At 40.1% G+C, this 17,282-nt stretch overlaps 2 protein-coding genes across 4 annotated transcripts; one reads left to right on the top strand and one right to left on the bottom strand.

Annotated features, from left to right (window-relative positions):
• Positions 1-2,365: 2,365 nt before the first annotated feature.
• lrrc51 (leucine rich repeat containing 51) lies at positions 2,366-6,497 on the bottom strand. Of its 3 annotated transcripts, XM_053860994.1 has the most exons (6): positions 6,149-6,497; positions 5,915-6,011; positions 5,568-5,773; positions 5,330-5,478; positions 4,747-4,913; positions 2,366-4,053 (listed from the first exon to the last, which is right to left on the bottom strand). In XM_053860994.1, exons 1-5 carry the CDS (start codon positions 6,284-6,286, stop codon positions 4,781-4,783), a joined length of 723 nt encoding a protein of 240 aa, XP_053716969.1. In that variant the 5' UTR covers positions 6,287-6,497; the 3' UTR covers positions 2,366-4,053; positions 4,747-4,780. The 3 variants fall into 3 exon arrangements, with proteins under 3 accessions (XP_053716969.1, XP_053716968.1, XP_053716970.1); XM_053860993.1 differs by having other exon boundaries at positions 2,366-4,913; XM_053860995.1 differs by having other exon boundaries at positions 2,366-4,913; positions 5,915-5,977.
• Positions 6,498-6,617: 120 nt separating this feature from the next.
• Positions 6,618-16,099, top strand: LOC128756456 (nuclear mitotic apparatus protein 1-like). The gene is made up of 22 exons (XM_053860992.1): positions 6,618-6,715; positions 6,897-6,948; positions 7,015-7,100; positions 7,200-7,273; positions 7,586-7,674; positions 7,786-7,860; positions 7,928-8,021; positions 8,111-8,267; positions 8,513-8,652; positions 8,753-8,864; positions 8,972-9,089; positions 9,277-9,417; positions 9,659-9,772; positions 9,852-12,284; positions 12,384-12,487; positions 12,585-12,722; positions 12,917-13,016; positions 13,160-13,358; positions 13,459-13,589; positions 13,943-14,233; positions 14,322-14,411; positions 14,479-16,099. Exons 2-22 carry the CDS (start codon positions 6,910-6,912, stop codon positions 14,605-14,607), a joined length of 4,854 nt encoding a protein of 1,617 aa, XP_053716967.1. The 5' UTR covers positions 6,618-6,715; positions 6,897-6,909; the 3' UTR covers positions 14,608-16,099.
• The last annotated feature ends 1,183 nt before the right edge of the window (positions 16,100-17,282 follow it).

Below are 17,282 nucleotides of genomic sequence, written 5' to 3'. Positions count from 1 at the left end.
TAGCAAATTTCCTAATAAATGTAAGTTTTATTGCTGAGTGGTTCATCGCTTGTCCCGCCTGTCCCACGCGTCACAGGCTTTACCTAGCTGGCGCTGACTCCCAACTCGGTCACCACAGTTACAGTGGCGTGCTCCCTGTAGAAGCTTCTTAAAGCTGGGTCAAAAGTCTTATTCCACAAATATATTCTGTTGGAGAGAAGCTGCCCACAATACTTAAGTAACTTGTTTTCAGAAAAACAAAACAACTAAAATGAATACCTGCTTAAAAGACCCTATGGTTCCCCCCATGCACAGATTAACTGGCTCACTTACGGCACCAGAGGTTATCAGCTAACTTTGTTTTCTTTTTACTTTGCAAACACACTGTGAAAAGTATTTTACCATGAAGATAAATGAGGTTGACGGGCAAATACAGATCAAAAATGATATCGACATGGCATTTATTCATCTTCTTCCACTTGTGCTCTTATGAGTTAGTGGGTGACTGGAGCCTGGAGGCGGTTCATGTCCCCCACCTTTTTATGATACTCAAAACCTACCTCTCACACTTCAGTCAGAGAGTAATTTATTCTCTCAGTAACGGTTTTGTTCATATAGTTCCCGATCGTGCATAGACTACTTGATCATACAGCTGTTTCTCATTAATTTCGTGGGATAATAAACCTGATGTAACTAATAACAAAGCAACTGCTGAGGAAGATACAATATATCTGTACACCATGACAGCAAGGTGTGTCATTTGCAAATAATACATTCATATTTATTCAAAGTCCATAATAATTATATTTTTATATTTTTTTTTATTTCATTTATTAATCGCTTGTCCTTGGGCTGTTGCAGTGTTTCTTTTTCTATTATTTATTCTGCGTCAAAACAATTCAAAATATCTTAAGAAAATCTCATGTATTCTCTGAAGAGCCTTCAGGTACCCCATTTGAGAACCACAGGTTTAGCATGCAGTCAGGTAAGATGACGTTGGAGAAGATGTTTGCACTGTTGGTGAGCAGATGATTTTATTTCAATATGTTTTTCCAAAAGCAAAAAGGGAACATTGACCTTTTTCCATTTCATAATTACTTCTACAATATTATTTTTATATTACACCACAATTATAATTATAATCGTAATCTCTGCATCTGTCAGGATTTCTTCCAGTTTTGCAGAGTTGAGAATATCATCTCTGTTACTTCCACTGAAAAAAACCTCCACCTGTCTGAATAACCCCGGTCAAAAACAATGGGGAAGACAGCATCAGCCCTTTCTCTTCATGCCGTAGCATTCAGCTCTTCACACATCTTTTCCCACTGTGAAGACAGCAAACCTTTATCAATGAAAGCAGGCAGGCTGGCTTAGTGTAGGGCATTGTACTTTGAGTCCTCTCCAGGTGCATGGGCTCCTTCCCTGGATTGCCAGAGGACCAAGCCATTTGCATGAATTTTTGGACATTTTTCCACCTCACAATCAATTTGTGGAATGCTATTCGACTTCAGGACATGGATTGGGTAGATGGGACTGTGCTCAGACTTTGGAGTCAAATCCCACGTGCCACATCCACACAAACCATGGGATGAGGATCCAATAGGTGGACATCTGGGATATGCCTCAGCAGATGCTTTGGTGCACTAAGTGCATTGGGGGCAATGAAATGTTCCCTTTTCCTTGGTTGTGTTGGTTTTCTCTGTTAGTGTTCGGGTCCTTTTTAGGGTGGACCAAAAAATATATATTGTTGTTATCATTTTTATTTAATTTGACATGTATTAACATTGATTCTGATACATTGCATATTGTTTACATTTTAGAGCGATTGAAAAGGAGTTGCAATTTACTGTCTGTTGTCACTGAGTGTATGAGGCTAAAGGAACACAGTAGTAGTAGTGAAACGATATTCGATTCAGTGCACCTATAATAATAGTTATAACACACATGGATACACGCAGAAGAAATAGTTAACGTTGCTTTTCTCTGACCTTATACCTGAGGGGAATAAAGAAAAGTAAACATTACAATAGCAACAGGGAATATTTGTTATTAGAATTTACACATTTGAATGAAATTATTTTGAAGACTCAAAACTTACCATGTTGTTGGTCTTGGAAATGCTTCAAGACCTTGCAGAGGTTTTAAAGTCACACGTGGGGCAATGGTAATGGCTTCTGCACTGTCCTTTCGCGTCCTTGCAATAGCAAGCAAGGCCGAGTTTTTTCTTCAACAATTAGAAAGAAAATTTTGAATTTTTAAAATTTCTTATTGAATCCGCTGAGCGGATGAACAAAAACCTCTCTGGCATTTCCTGAAAGGGCGGAGAGATGCCGGGGAATGACCCGTCCCCTTCGACACAACTTAGGTTCTTGTATTAATAAGTGGACTTTGAAATACATATTGCCTTGCTACTGATTCTTAGTCCCTAGTTTGCTGATAGTTGTGTCGCCGAGCGGTTTCAATGTTGAGCGGAAGAAGCAGGCAGAAGAGTCCAAAATAGTTCACGGTATAGTACCGGGTCACCAGCATTTTATTCACACCAGAACCAACAATCCAAAAACACACAGGCCCACCAGCGTCACACCACACACCTTATTCGGGGCAAATCTCTTCCCCTCCAAGACACAATTTAGCCTCCAAATTAATACTGAAGGAAATAACACACGCAGTCTGTTACAGTTGTATCAGGAGAGGCCACAGCGAATAGGCCAGTAATAATGCCAGTGTTGGGAGGGGTAGCTGAAGTTGGCAACCAATTCTGTCATATGCAGGCAGTGCCTCGATGTGGCCGTTAGAGGGCTCCGCACATATTCATGGATCATAGGATTTCTGAAGGATGCCACTCTTTTTTTTTTTTTAACTTTGGGGAGGGCTGTGGTGCATGTCACACTGTAAAATGTCTTGGTTATCCTCATTTACTGATAGATTGTGTGTCTGTTTCAGAAATTTGAATATCAGATCAGATGCAGTCCAGTGTGCTATCAGATAATATAAAATAAAATTCACCAATTTCCGGTGATAAATTGAACCATAATAAGAGCAAGATTTTAGCTATTAATGATGTGGCAAAAGGGCATTCACTCAACACATTACCTTTTAATATCGTAAAGAATGGTTTTGTGTATCTTGAAATACATGTCACTACTTCAGTGAGCAGTCTGTTGAAAAGAAATAAAATAAACAATTTAAAATTGACTTTGAAAGGCAGTCTGTTTTAAACCTGTCTGTGACAGCCAGAATCAACTCAGTCTTTTTATTCTCACAGCGTGTCTTCTGTTCAAGACATCATGGATACTCCAACATTTCAGCTACAGTAGATAAAACGTGAGATGACTAAGGAACAAGATTTAATAGATGCACTGGAGAGGGAGCTGATATTGCATTGATCGAGCAAAGAAGTATCTCCCGTTGGCATTGAAATTGGACAACTAATTTTACTAGATTTATTTTCTTTTATTGTTCATTGTATGTTTCACACTAATGGCAAATGTCACCAATCATAGAGTCATTTATCAAGCACTTGCAAGATCGTCTGGAAAAACGAAAAGAAAAGCACAGTGATCTGGAGAAGTGAAGTAGGGCACAAATTGAAAAAAATATGCAATTATACTGTATCATATTTTGCAGATTACAGCTGCGGATCCACGACATGTTGCAGTAAAATAAAAAATCATCAAATAAAAAAGATGCAATAGCATTCGCAACTGTACTGGCCAGAAGAAGAATATTGCTTCAGTGGAAATGTTCATCCTCACCCGCATATAACATTGTGGATCAAAGGTGTGTTCTACTTTCTAAAATCAGAAAAACTTCAACTTAATCTGGCAGGAATGTACCATAAATTTGAAAACATTTGGAACCCACGTACATGAAAGAGTCATCACTGAACTTTGCCTGACTTTGACCAGTCTTTGTTTATTTTTGCCCTTTATTCAGCCTCAGTTTTGCTTATCTCTGCTTTGGACTGCTAATTGTCGCATCATGTAATGATGGTTCCATCATCACCAGTTTTGTCAATCCTGTACCAACACCCTGCACTGGCACGTCTCCTCTTCCGATCTACACCAGGCAAAACTAATGGATAACAGATATGAATGAATGAATGTTAAACAGACTTGCCACATTGATAAACAATTTCAGAGCAGTATTCAAATTTGTATTTAACTTTTTATGGATAACATGGCCACACTTAAGCATTTAAAACAAATTTTAAACCATGGACGAAGTTTAACAAATGAATTACATTTTTGAATATTCAGCTGATTTTTATCAATTTTGTCCCACACTGCATTTCAAACTGAGTTTCGAGATTTGATAACCTTTTAAACATCAACACTTTCAAGATCTTGATTCGTCTTTTAAACAGAAGCTTTTGGGCTGCAGATTGTAACAAGAGTGATTCATATGAATCAGAAAGTAGCCACAGCAGCATGTGACAGAGATGTTGGTGTTTGTACCAACATTGATGATTCTAGACCTTTTTGCAAACATCATTATTTTTTTTCTCTTCTTTTTGTTCTTTAAATGTAAAGCTGTAACCAGGATACTCTTTGGATGAAACCCTTTAGCTACTCTTGAAGGGATTATCTGTCACATTTAGCTGATTCTTGCTTGAGCTTTATTGTAATCATTCATTTTTCTGTTTTATTAATTTGTTAAATATGTAATTCTACATGATTTATGTATGTATTGTATTATCATAGCTACAAAAATGTTCCACAATGCTGAGCTGGTTTCAGTTAAACATGAAAAACTATACACAAATACCTTATTCATTCAACATTCAATTCAGATTATCCCATCACTGGAAGGTTTTATTGCTGATCATCCTTCTTCGCCTCTGATGCCAGATGTTTGCCATCATTCGCTCATCAGGCGTCACAGCACTGAAGTCCATCTTCCTGATGTGTGGAAGAGCTGAAATCACATAACTCCTGTAGGCACAAGAAGGAAGTGAATCAAAAGATTTCCCTCTCAGATGAAGCTACAACTCAGGTCTTCCTGAACACCTTAAAGTTCTTTCAAACCTTCTTGTGTGGATACACAACACATGCAACGATCCATGTGTGTTCTGTCAAGGTAAACTGATCATTCAACTGCACATGTTAACAACCATAGAAGAGGTCCACTGCTAATGCCACATGACACAATATTTATTGACTTAAAATGGATGAAACAACATGAACAAAGCACGCACAACAACAAGAACGGTTAACATTGATTTGCAGAAGCAATACAAATACACAACACCTAAGATAGCCTTTCGTGTGATTTGTATGTGTTGTGTGTTTCTAATGTGTGCATAGGACATACTATACGTAGGTGTGTCTTGTTTTTGCTTATCACTCACCTGTACCCTCTGTGTCCTTCAATAGCATTTCCGTGAAGAGTGACGGTGTGCAGATGTGGCAGCCCTCCAAGTCTGTCCACTTCGGACAATATAAAAATATTGTTGCCATGAAGATTTAACACCCGAAGCTCAGACAACTCACACAAAACCTGTAACACAAATAAAATCAGGTGCTTACCACAACTTGCTAAAAAAGTTGCCGATTTGATTCATGTTCAAAGGGTGGCTGATAACTCACTCTATGAATGGTTCTGATCTTATTAAATGAAAGGTCCAGCCAAGCTATCTTCAGCGGCTCAGCAAGGAAATGGCCGATGGTGCTTTGGAGGGCATCCAGATCACTGATGTTGTTGTTGTTAAGTCGCAGAGAACAACTGAGGTACTTTCTTTGGGAATCTTTCTTCAGACTTCGCGGGACTTTGCTGGGCTTTTCTGACCATGAGTCTAAAATCAGGAGAGACACCAAGTTCAGGTTAAAATTTAATATCAAGTTGAAATCGGTGGATGATCTCTTTCATTCAATTACAAAACTCAATTAGGGAAAAAAATCATTCAAAATAAACCATGAATGTGGTCCAATAGTACCTCTCAAATTCTCGATATTTCTGAAAGACAAATCCACTGGCGGCGCGTTCATCTTTCCAGATGCTTGAAAATCAACAGGACAAAACAACCATCCCAACTATTTAGAAACAAATTAGACATCAATGTTAATTACATTTCAGCACATAAATATATTGTAATCTCCACAAACACTAAAGTTCACGCAAGACGTGTGTTACCAACGTAATGATGCCACTAAAGTTTCGATTTACTCACCAAAAGTAATAGGTCAGTTCTTGGGCTCCATGAATAAATAAAGATGCCACCTTTTGAGGGAACAACAAACCGTTTCCAGGAGACGCACAGGTGACTGCGTATGTTTGTTTGTTTGTTTAGCGTGATATTTCCCTCCATTGCAGCAAGTGGACATCATGTGAACAAACATTTTACCAATCGTAAAAATATGTATACTTCAATTAATAATTTAAGCGGGATTTGTTTGACTTTTCATTCATTATCCTCAAAGGTAAACATTTAAATACAAATGTTTACGTCAAAAGTTTATATTTTAAACGATGGAGGACATTTTAATCGAAGGCATACACATCCTAGAATGGCAGCGTACTCCGCTTCACTGCGATACAAACGGACGTCACCGGCGGTTCTTAGCAAGCGCGCCGTCTTTCCTCGTGCACATTCTCAGCCAATCAGTAGTGCCCTTGTTGGAGACGTCACAAAGCATACAATCTGAGTGGCCGCTTTAGTTATAAGTTACACGTTTTAAATTTTCACATGCGACTGGTTCGAACTCATATCTCAGGGGCGCTATATACAACTCTCACGGTGAGTTATCTCAAAATAATTACGTTCAACGTTAACGTTCTGTTGAGGTTTCTAAATGGCACGATATTTAAACCAAGTCCGAGTTCTGAGTCGTTGTCTGCAGTCGAGCTACGCTAGCTCTGGCTATGTTGTACAGCGAACGTAAACAAAGCTACATCGCTAAAATGTTTTTTGACCTCAGGTTTGAGCCAACGATGGCAACTTGCGCAGGAGTGAAGGCTCTACTTAGCTGGGTAATAATTCCACTGCTATTATGAAACTGTTTTCTCAATTGTAATCGTCGACACTTGCATTAACAGGTCAACAGCTTAAAACTCGTAGACCGAGATGTAAACGCTGACGATTTGCAAAGTGGGTCAGTGTTGCTTCAAATTGTTCACATAATGTAAGTATGAGACCTTTATTTTATTCTGTTAATTTCCTTTCTTCTGTTATTTGACGACTAGTTCACCTAAACATCTGACTGCTCTTTTTCTTACGCCAGCAAAAAGACACCCAGCCCTCACATTGGTTTGTCTGTGGAGGAGCGGTTCAACCTTATTTCAGACTTTTTGGAGAGTAAGTTTTAGTTACCAGAAATGTTTGTTGTGGTCTATTTTCGTTTTACTCTGCTATTGTTACCACACGAATGTAGAGGATATCTTTAATGTTGTTTTAATCAAATTAAAGATAAGTCACTGGGGGAATACACCAGATAGGCTAACTGGCGCAGTGCAATGGAAACTGCCAAAAGATGAAGATGATTCACACGTTTGAATTTGACTTTGACAGTTTGACACTATGTTGGCCTTTGTGAAAAGTGCTTTCTGCCATTGTATGATACACTCACATAAAGCCAACGGTAATCTCATTCCTTCAATCTCTTCATAGGAGAATGCAGATTAAAACAATTCACTGGAACCTCACTGTCTTGGGACAAAATAAGAGATGGCCGCAATCTAATAATGGAAATTTCAAAGGTCAGCTTGTTGCTTCAATTTTATTGCATATTTATTCACCCTAAATTTGTGGTTAATGGTACCTAAATGGCAGATGTCACAAAGGCAATTGTTTGGTTTTTTTTGACTCAGGTTCTTTTATTGCTGGTTTATCATGACATGATGAACAACAGGTGTTGTCTGAAGAGTTTAGACTTTGAGGTCGAGGTTAGTCTGCTTTATTTCAGTTTGTTTTTACTCTGTTTTTGTGTTGATTTTTCTTTTTTTTTTCCAGCAAGAGATTGCAAGACTTACAAGTTCGTTTGTTATGGAGGCAGAGGGTTGCGTGTATCTCAGCAGCGAACTTGATGCTTATTTGAGCCAAAGTAGTAAGTCACAAATGCATTGATTTCACAATGATTTTAAGATGAATTACTTTTCTAGTAGAATTACACCCTTTTTTTTTTTTTTTTTTTAGGTTTGGGCGCTGACGTGGTAATACTTGATGAAATTGATACTCCATCTTTGTCCAGTGTTTCCACCCTTTCGTCACTCTCAGAAGAGTCACCCATGTTCACCCGCGCACGAAAAATCGATTTTGTGGATCTGCACACTGTGGCCTCTTCCTCTACCAGGTAGCCCACTTTATTTTGGATACATTCAGTCAGATTACATCGGTTATGACTGCTGTTAAGATGTTGTGTTCCTTATGCAGTATATGTGTATGTTTTAACTTTTGGACCTCAGCACATCAGCTCTATGACTTCTTTTGGAACCCATGATTTAGTTTCAATATGTTTTTATAATGAACTTAAGCAGGATTCATGTACAATAAGTTGTTGGGTCATTTAATAATATTCAGTCCTATTTATTCTCACAGCAAGTCTCCTCTTCAAGACATCATGAATACTCCGAAATTTCAGTTACGGAAGATGAAACGCGAGATGATTAAGGAACGAGATTTAAGAGATTCACTGGAGAGGGAGCTGAATAGCAATATTGCATTGATCAAGCAAAGAGGTAACTAATGTCTCTAGATTTTTGTCTTTTATTGTTCATTGAATATTGAATCGGAAATAGTTACACGTTTCACACACTAAAAAAATGTCATCAATCATAGAATCATTTATCAACCACCTGCAATATCATCTGGACAAACTAAAAGAAAAGCACAGTGATCTGGAGAAGCTAAGAAGCGAACAAATTGAGGAGATGGAGATCAAAACCAGCGCGTAAGTAATCTGACATAAATAGTCCAATAAAGTACCTTAATGTTTCGGAGCCAATAGAGTGAAGTCTTCTACCATAAAATGCAAGAATACTGTATCATATTTTGCAGATTACAGCTGCGGCTCAACGACATGTCACTGGAAAATAAAGATTTTAGAAATACCACCTCCCTTATGGAGCGAAAAGTGGATCAGCTGACAGATGAAAATGGTTCACTGTCTTTCCAGGTACTTGTGCAAGTTCAATGTTATTCAGTGTTTATTAATGGGACCTCCTGTTCATGTTGTTTAGCCTACGTTGTAGCCCACTTGCTGCATCTTTTCTCTCTATTTCCATCACTTTTTTAACCAATGCATTGATAACATCTTGATAACACATTACGGACATTAACTTGTGAATTTTCGTTTCTTAAAGTTGAGAACGGTGTGCTCTCAGCTGGCTGCCTTTGAAGCTGAAATTGGTCGGTTAACAGCCGCTCAGGAATCTGCTCAGGGGGAGTGGGAAACCAAAATAAATCACCTACAGTCTGAGCTCGAAAGAACCACATCTGAAAAGGTAGTCACTGCACGTGTTCCTTAGCAAAAAAAACCACAAACCTGTAGAATGTCTTTGCCCTTATTTCTTATCTTACACTACATGATTGTGTCAGAAGTGTGACCTATTTTTTAAGAACCTGATATTAATAATCAAGTTTACTTAGCGGAATCCTTTGCATGTCGAAGTGTACCATAGAAATTGTGCAGAATTTTGGTTTGAACGAAGCCATAATTATCTGTAAAATGTCTTCCCATTTTAGGAGATCCTCTCTGAACAAATTCAGATTTTGCAGGGGAAGATTTCACACTTGGAGGATGAAGTAAGTCGAGCATCTAAGGAAGAAGTGGGAGAAAGCATGTGGACTGTGGCAGAGGTACATTCTGAATTATAAAGTGTTTTATTATTCAAACAAATGTGTGAAACTTGAAGTGTGACTTTTCTTTCCACAATAGAAAATAATGGAGAATGAAATCAGCTCCTTGCGTGAAGAGCTTGAGAACACGATGGACTCCTTGAAGAAGGCAGAGATGGAGGTTGAGGCAAAAACTCTACAGCTAACTGGGCGTGAACTAGAAATATGCAAACTGCAGCAGGAGATTGATGAGGAGAGAGCTTCCCTTCACCAAGAGCTTCAGCATTTAAAAGTTAAAGTGGAGGAAGTTGAGCAACGGAGAAACGAGCAAACATCCAAGCTGCAAGAACAGATGGAAGCCTGTGAGCGTGAGGTTGAAATCTTGAAGCAAATCAAGACAGAGAAGGAGCAGCAGCTGAGCCTGGCAGATGCAAAGGTCAAGGATGTTGAGGCAAAGTTATCTGCAGCCATTTCTGATTTAAATTATAAAGAGCAACAAATTAACACTCTGAAGGAAGAAGTTGAAGTTTACACAGTGCAAACCAGGAAATTAATGGATGAAAGTCAAATTAAAGAGCAAATAATAGCAGAGTTGCGTCTGGAAAAGTCGACTGAGCTGGAGATTCTTCAGTGCAACATGAAGACTGTTACCACTCAGGTTGAAGACCTTAGCCTTGAGCTCATTCAAGCGCAGCAGGAAATTCAGTGCAAGCAAGAACTTCTGGCTCAAATCCAGCAAGAAAATGTCATCCAAAGACGAGAGCTTGAGCTGCAGATTTCCCTGTCCAAAGAAGAGACCCAGAAGTTGCATCTGGAAATACTGACCAAGACTGAACAGCTGGCCACCCTGGAGAGTTGCAGTGCTCAACAATCTGAAATGCTACAGGGAGAAATCCAAATTCTGAATTCTCAAATTCAAAGTCTGGAAAGTGATCTTGGTATGGCCAAAGAGCGCATTCAAGCCCAGGAAGTTTTGCTCAGAGAGCAGGAGCAGCAGGGTGCACACGACATGCACCTCCTACAGCAGAAACTGTCTGCATCTGAGGAAGAAATGAGGTGCATAAAGAAAGAAATGAAGGCCAAAGAAGAAAACATTTCTCATCTAAAACTGCAGTCCACTGAGCAGACAAGATCGATCAGACGTTTAGAGGAACAGGTGCAGTGCCTATCTTCTTCATTGAGAACGTCACAGGAGAATTTGCAATCGAAGGAGTCGGAATTTGCCAAACAGCAAGTGGAAAGTGGTCAGAATATGGAAACGTTCAGGAAGCAGATGACATCCTACCACGACAGGGTGAAGAAGTTAAATGACGAAATCAGCTCCAAAGAGAAGCACCTTAATGTTTTAAAAGAGGAGAATGCGACGCAATCTGAAGCACTGCAGCAGGAGGTTTCTTATCTCAGCCATGAAATGAAAACTCAAAGGGAATCCCTGTTGACTGCCAAAGAAGAAATTGAAGCAAAGGAGGCCGTAATGATTCTTCTCAAAGAACAACTGGAACATTTGAGTCAGGCCTTCAAGAGTACTGAACATCAGTTAAAGATGAAGGATAACTTGCTTTCTGAAAAAGAGCTTGACATTTCTCTGGAGAAGCAAAAGTTCCATAATCTGGTGAAGACCTCTCAGGATGAGGTGAAGAGGCTGCAAGACAACATTCGGTCAAAGGAGGAAGCGCTTCACAGGATGGAGGCGGCGGGAACCACACAGTCCAACATGTTAGAAGTTCTGCAAGAGAATGTCCAAGAAAAAGAGCTCCTGCAGAGTCAGGTTAGCATGTATCAAAAGGAGATTCAGAAGCTGAAGGAGTCTCAAATGCTCCTCTTGGAGAAACAGGAACTTCTCCAGACAGTGTTGTCTGCTGAGCAGACACTTGGAGTAGAAAATGAAAAGAAGCTTGTGAACCTGAGTGAGGATTTTGCTATCAAGACAAACATGTATGAAAAATTGAAGGCAGAGGTTGAGCTGCTGGAGAAGATCAAGGCAAGCGATGACCAGCAAAGGAATGAGCTTCAGAACCAGCTTTTGGAACTCACTGGCCAAGTTGAAAGCCTTTCCACAAAGTTGCTTTCTAAAGAGCGGCAGTTGGTGCTCTCTCAGAAGGACTCAGCCGAGCAGAAGAAGAAGCTTGACTCCATGAATTTGGAGATGAACCGATACAAAGAGGCACAAAGTCTTCAGTCAATACGGGAAGAAGCAGAACGTGAGCTTAAGGAAGCCACCACAAAAGAAAAGGAAATCCTGGTCAAGGAAAAAGAGTTGCTTGTGTCCCAGTTAGCCAGGATGGAGAAGGAACAGGACACTCGGAAGGAAGAAGTTGAAGCTCTGCTCTTTGAAAGGGACAATCTAGTTAAGACTAACCAGACTATGGAGATGGCGAACATGGCCTCTAGAAAGATGAAAACGGCACTGCAGCAGGAGCTGGAACTACTCAAGAAGGAGAACCAGCAGCTTGTGGAGGAGAGAAATGAGTGGAAGAAGCAGGTGAAGAAAGAAATGCAGCAGATGTTCACCACAAAAAAAGCTGCTGAAAAGGTTGGTGACTTCACTGTCTTGAGTGAGAGTCTTGTTGAATTGTGCCATGCTTTTGTGAAGATTTTGTGATATTTCTATATGCTTTTGGTTTGTTTAAAGGAATGCATGCGCTCCAACTCGTCTTCTTGGATGTTGACCGAGCGAATCGTAAACTGTGACAACTTGGTCCTGAGTCCTCTGGAGGACTCCCTGAACAGCACCACGTAATATATATATAGCTGCACTAACTTCAAACACAGGATAAAAAATATGGTGAACCATAACCTAATCTATTTTTTTATTTATTTCTTTCTTTTTCAGGAAAATGGCTGCTCCTGAAGAGTCCAGCACACCGCTTGTTCGCAGCTCAGAACGACTTGCAGCCAAACGACGTGGTATTGAAGCCGAGTCCTTGGAAAGTCTGTACTTTACCCCCATTAAAGGCAAACATGTTGGCAGGTAAATTCAGCTGAAGAGGAACTGAAGAGCTCACATTTACAGAATTATATGAGAAGCCTGGCAAACATTAAAAGTGAGCTTTGTCTTTGAGGGTCGTATGAGTTTTCTTGAGTACATGCCCTTGTTTGGGGGGACAGGAGACCTGCTGGTGAAGTCATACAGTGAAGATGCTATTGTTGACTATTGTGTTTCAGGACCAATTTGGACAGCCAGATGGATTCTATCTGTAAAAACCCAACTTCATCTGTGAAGCGACGTCGTACCACCCAGGTTATAAACATCACTATGACAAAGGTGGGTGAGGCCTCATCCCCTGTTCTCAATTTTAGCATGTTCACTACTCTTCACGCTATTCCAGAAACATACTCGTGCAGAGGCATTCTTGTTCTGGTTGATTTTGGGAATTATCCTCTTGTATTCATGGGCATCTCTTTCAGAAAACTCCTGGAAAGGGAGAGGAGGATGAGACTTTCTACAGCCTGGCCTCGGCTTGCTCTCAGCATAACCTCTGCAGTTCCCAAACTGCCAGAGGGGAATGCTTGGACGATTTAAACACACCCTCCAAAATGAGTGGTGCTGCCAGTGACCAGCTCATCGGTCTCCCTGGGTACAGGAGGAGCGCCATCCATGCCAAGTGTAAGCAACCTAACACCATTCAAGCTCCTCTGTGCTTGCTTTCTTTACTCGGAAATCTTATCCCTCCTTATTATTGTTTCTGCTTTGCATTCTACACTAGCCTCCAGTACTTTCTGTGTCGGGGAGGAGCCTGAGACGGGACCAGAGGATTGGATGAGGATTGCGGAGCTTCAGGCCAGGAACAAGGCTTGTCTTCCTCATCTAAAAAGCAGCTACCCGATAGAGTTTGAGGTTGGTGGGTGATCAGCGGAATGTTTTTGTAACACTCTGATGTCTAGGTTTTATGAGTCACTGACAACTGGGAAAAACAGTGCAAATGTTTGCCCTGCCACCTCTAAAACATATCTCAAATGTGCCGCTGTCCTGGAGTACCAACACTAGAGTACCAAATATTTGCATGTGCTTGCCTTTACAGCTTAGTATTTCTAAAATGTTGACTACCTGCATGAAACCGTATTTCTAGTCTCTCACGGCCAATGCTGTATTAGACTTTAAGTATAAAAAACAAATTGAATAATGACATAGCGAAGGGAGACACGTTAGATTTCATCATTAAAGTACATTAAAGTCCAGTTTTCTCCTAGACTCGTGGGCCCAGTGCATTTGTGTTCACTGACGACGACGTTCGTACTGGTGACCCATCAGAGACCCTCCATCGCGCTTCAATGATGCCCGGCCAGCTGCAGGACTCTCTGGCCTCGCACCGCCACTCGCTCATGGTTAGGAAGACCAACACAACCGGTACTCGCTCCCACAGACTGTCTGTGATGCCAGGCCAGCCGATGCCCACAACCATCAGCGCGTCCAGTGTGAAGAGCCCTCGACTGACAAAACGTAGTGCAGCTACACTTCCACTGTCCAAACCGTCGCCTCAGGTATCGCATCACCATCAATGTGTCGTTAACGGAAAACTAAACTTGTTCCCTTTTGAATGTTTTGTTTGTTTTAACTACTCGCACGCAGAAACGAGAGAAGGCCAGTCGTTTCCCTCGCCTTCTCACCCCCAGGAACAGGAACGTGAAGACGGGAGGTCCTGCTGCGGCCATGAGCCCTGTGAGTTTGACTCTGATCGTGCCTTTTCAAATGCATATCCAGACTTACTAGTCACTTGTGTTGTCAGGCTGACCGGAGGAAGTCAATGATGTTCACTATTGACAACACACCAAAGACAAACAAGCTGCTAAAGAGAAGCCTAAACAAACTACGAAGCTCCCGCAAGGGCCAAGAGAATACGCTCCCTGCACGGTAGCCCCCCACCCCGCACGTTTTTTTGTCTTCATGTTTGACTGATCGAAGTGAGACCTAAATGACAAGAAGTGGCAAATGAGTGGTCATCATGCTGCCATCGTGCCCTTCCCTTCTGCAGATGATGGATGAACAAGGCTGTTGTATGGACGCTTTTTGTCCCTTATATCTTAAATATAAGGTATAAAATACCTTACATTCTGTAATTGTTAGAGAGCGTTTTAAGACTTTTCATATTTTAGCAAAGGTTTCACAGTGTTTTAATTGGTCAGTCTCCTTTTAGCAATTGCATATTTATGTTTTTCTTCTAGTTTTAGGGTGCTAATTCAGTAGCTGTTCAGCATAATTCGGAATCATTTTGACTTTCCGACCCATGTTTTCCTCTTTCCTCTCATCATTTGATTGTTGTCCATGCTGTTAATTGACATATCAAATTGCAGCCGGCACAGACCTTCACCATGATGCTTCAGTGCCAAGTGTGATTTACTGAACACTGCTTTTGCTCAATGCTGACTCCGCAGTCTGAGAGCATAGCTGTATTTAAGAGGTGTCCCATTTCTAAGTCACACATAGCCCTTAACACTTGCTTTTGAGGGCTAAAGTTATATGGGGCTAGACCAAGGACAGCTTAGATTGGCATTGGAAAACAATATTGACTGAAAAAAAGAATATAGGAATTGAAGAAAAGAATATGAAATAATGTATAAAAATATATTATTTTAAATTTTAGTACCATTCTAGTTTTCCACCTCAATACAGGAATGCTATTTTTTTACATCCATTTTTTTTTGTCAGTCAGTATTCTGTTTTTCCAATTCTTATATTCTTTTTTTCAGCCATTTTTTTTCCAATGCCAATGTTCGTCTTTCGAGTTGTCTTGAAGGTGGCACTCTTTTAGTTTTCTGGAAAGTGACCGGTCAAAGGGAAATAGGAAAGAGACTGAATGGTCAGAGGAAATCGATGAAAATGAATTAATTACAATGAATTCATGAATATGGTGAAGACAGATAGTCCAACTTAAGATAAGATTGCCTTGAAGAAGAACCCTTGAATACTCATTTCTCGCATCCTGTTTCACAATACATTCTTGCTAAGTCTTGAGCAGGTTAACTATCACCTTCACACGTTTCAAACTGTAATTTTGCACCTCAATAGCGTGCAGACCGATGAGGGGGCGGAGTTTGCGCTGTGTCCCCATGTCACTTGCATATTGGTGTAACATTCAGTGTTGGACAGTGTTGGGTGGGATAAAGGGTGGAATTGGAATTCACCCCTTATGTTGTGCTACTAGACCAATTTCTCAAAACGTTGCTGATGATTACTAATATGCTACATGTCTTGCATGTACATAAACAACTTCACATGTTAATTCTGAATTCTTCTTGCCCTTTTCATTTTTTTTACTGTTTTTTGCGGCATTCATACTGTTCATGTTCATGGAAACCTGTGTGATTAATTTTCTTTCTGCTCTGTCCTTTGTACAAAATGACTACTTCATGTATATTGGAAATAAATTCAATGTTACTTCATAATTTGTTGTCTGTGCATTTTATTGGCAATATTAAGCAATGAAATTCATATTTTTTGTATATGAATTCTTTGTGATTGTATTGATTAAACTGGAAAATATTTTATGGTTTATATAAAGTATGTGAAGCAATTAGCAAAACGTCTGGCATATTTCATCTCTTTCCTGCCACCCATATCATTTAGATCGTTTCCTTTTTTGATTGAGGCCAGTGAGTAATATTTTTGCCAGATCTACTTACACTAAAGTCCATTTCTCAAGGTCACTTGTGTCTGAAAAACGTCATGCCGAAGCATGCCGTCACTATTTATAGCTGTGTATACTGAAGAAGAAATGAGGCACGTTTTATTGACCCCTTAACACTTTATAAAAAATTACAGCAGTTTGAGTTTAATACAAATAAGGGACAAAACGGATACAATGGTGATCCACTTCAGCGGAACAGGCGTTCACCTCTGAGAGTAGCGACAGATTTATTCATGTGTAAGCCACGACTAGGTACGTACACACTGCTCTGGGTTCTACGGCACCAAGAGTAAAAGTAACAACACAAACAAAGGAGTTGTTTTCAGAAGATTCTCAATCCATATGGGCCCATGCACGGAAGAAAATACAGGAAACACAAATGTCCCTGTTGGTCACTTCAAAGTAAACAATCCAATCATAGGTCCAATTGACAGCAGTCTAGTAGACTGACGCAGTCACACTGTCACACATTTGACCGGTTTAAGACGCCAGCTAAATGTAGTCAAACACTTTAGTTAGGACGCGCCTGATGTACCATTCACATATAACCCTCAGTAAACCAGCTGGTTTACTGGCATTTTGGCATAACAGCAACTTAAATTAATTTGTGTCTCATATGTGTTCACTCAGCTAAAGTGTAACCAGAAAATTCATTCATTTAACAATCCCATTCCAACATGGCTGATACTTATTTACAGTCGGGAAAATATGGTATATGATGACATTTTAGGATGAGCTTGCCCCCATTCCACAAAACCCAGCTGAGTATGTCTGGTAGTATGTTGTTGAAGCTTTGCAGAGATGTTCGCTAAATCATGTGTTTCATTTTTTTTTTGTCTTTGGTGAAACCACATGAAAAGTGGGCCTGTTTGTGAGTTTGACCTCTGCCCCTAGGATTTAGTCAA

The sequence above is a fragment of the Synchiropus splendidus genome, chromosome 3 (assembly GCF_027744825.2).
Source record: "Synchiropus splendidus isolate RoL2022-P1 chromosome 3, RoL_Sspl_1.0, whole genome shotgun sequence".
In the NCBI taxonomy this organism is placed as follows: domain Eukaryota; kingdom Metazoa; phylum Chordata; class Actinopteri; order Syngnathiformes; family Callionymidae; genus Synchiropus; species Synchiropus splendidus.
The sequence above is the reverse complement of the archived record's forward strand: the minus strand, read 5'-3'. Positions and strand labels throughout refer to the sequence as shown.

Coding starts and splice junctions, on each gene's coding strand:
- lrrc51 (XM_053860993.1), bottom strand. CDS start 6,286: ATGGAGGGAAATATCACGCTAAACAAACAAACAAACATACGCAGTCAC. Junction 6,012..6,148: donor GAACTGACCTATTACTTTTG/GTGAGTAAATCG, acceptor GTTTCTAAATAG/TTGGGATGGTTGTTTTGTCC. Junction 4,914..5,329: donor GAAGGACACAGAGGGTACAG/GTGAGTGATAAG, acceptor TTGTGCCTACAG/GAGTTATGTGATTTCAGCTC.
- LOC128756456 (XM_053860992.1), top strand. CDS start 6,910: ATGGCAACTTGCGCAGGAGTGAAGGCTCTACTTAGCTGG. Junction 8,022..8,110: donor TGCTTATTTGAGCCAAAGTA/GTAAGTCACAAA, acceptor TTTTTTTTTTAG/GTTTGGGCGCTGACGTGGTA. Junction 12,723..12,916: donor AAAGGCAAACATGTTGGCAG/GTAAATTCAGCT, acceptor ATTGTGTTTCAG/GACCAATTTGGACAGCCAGA.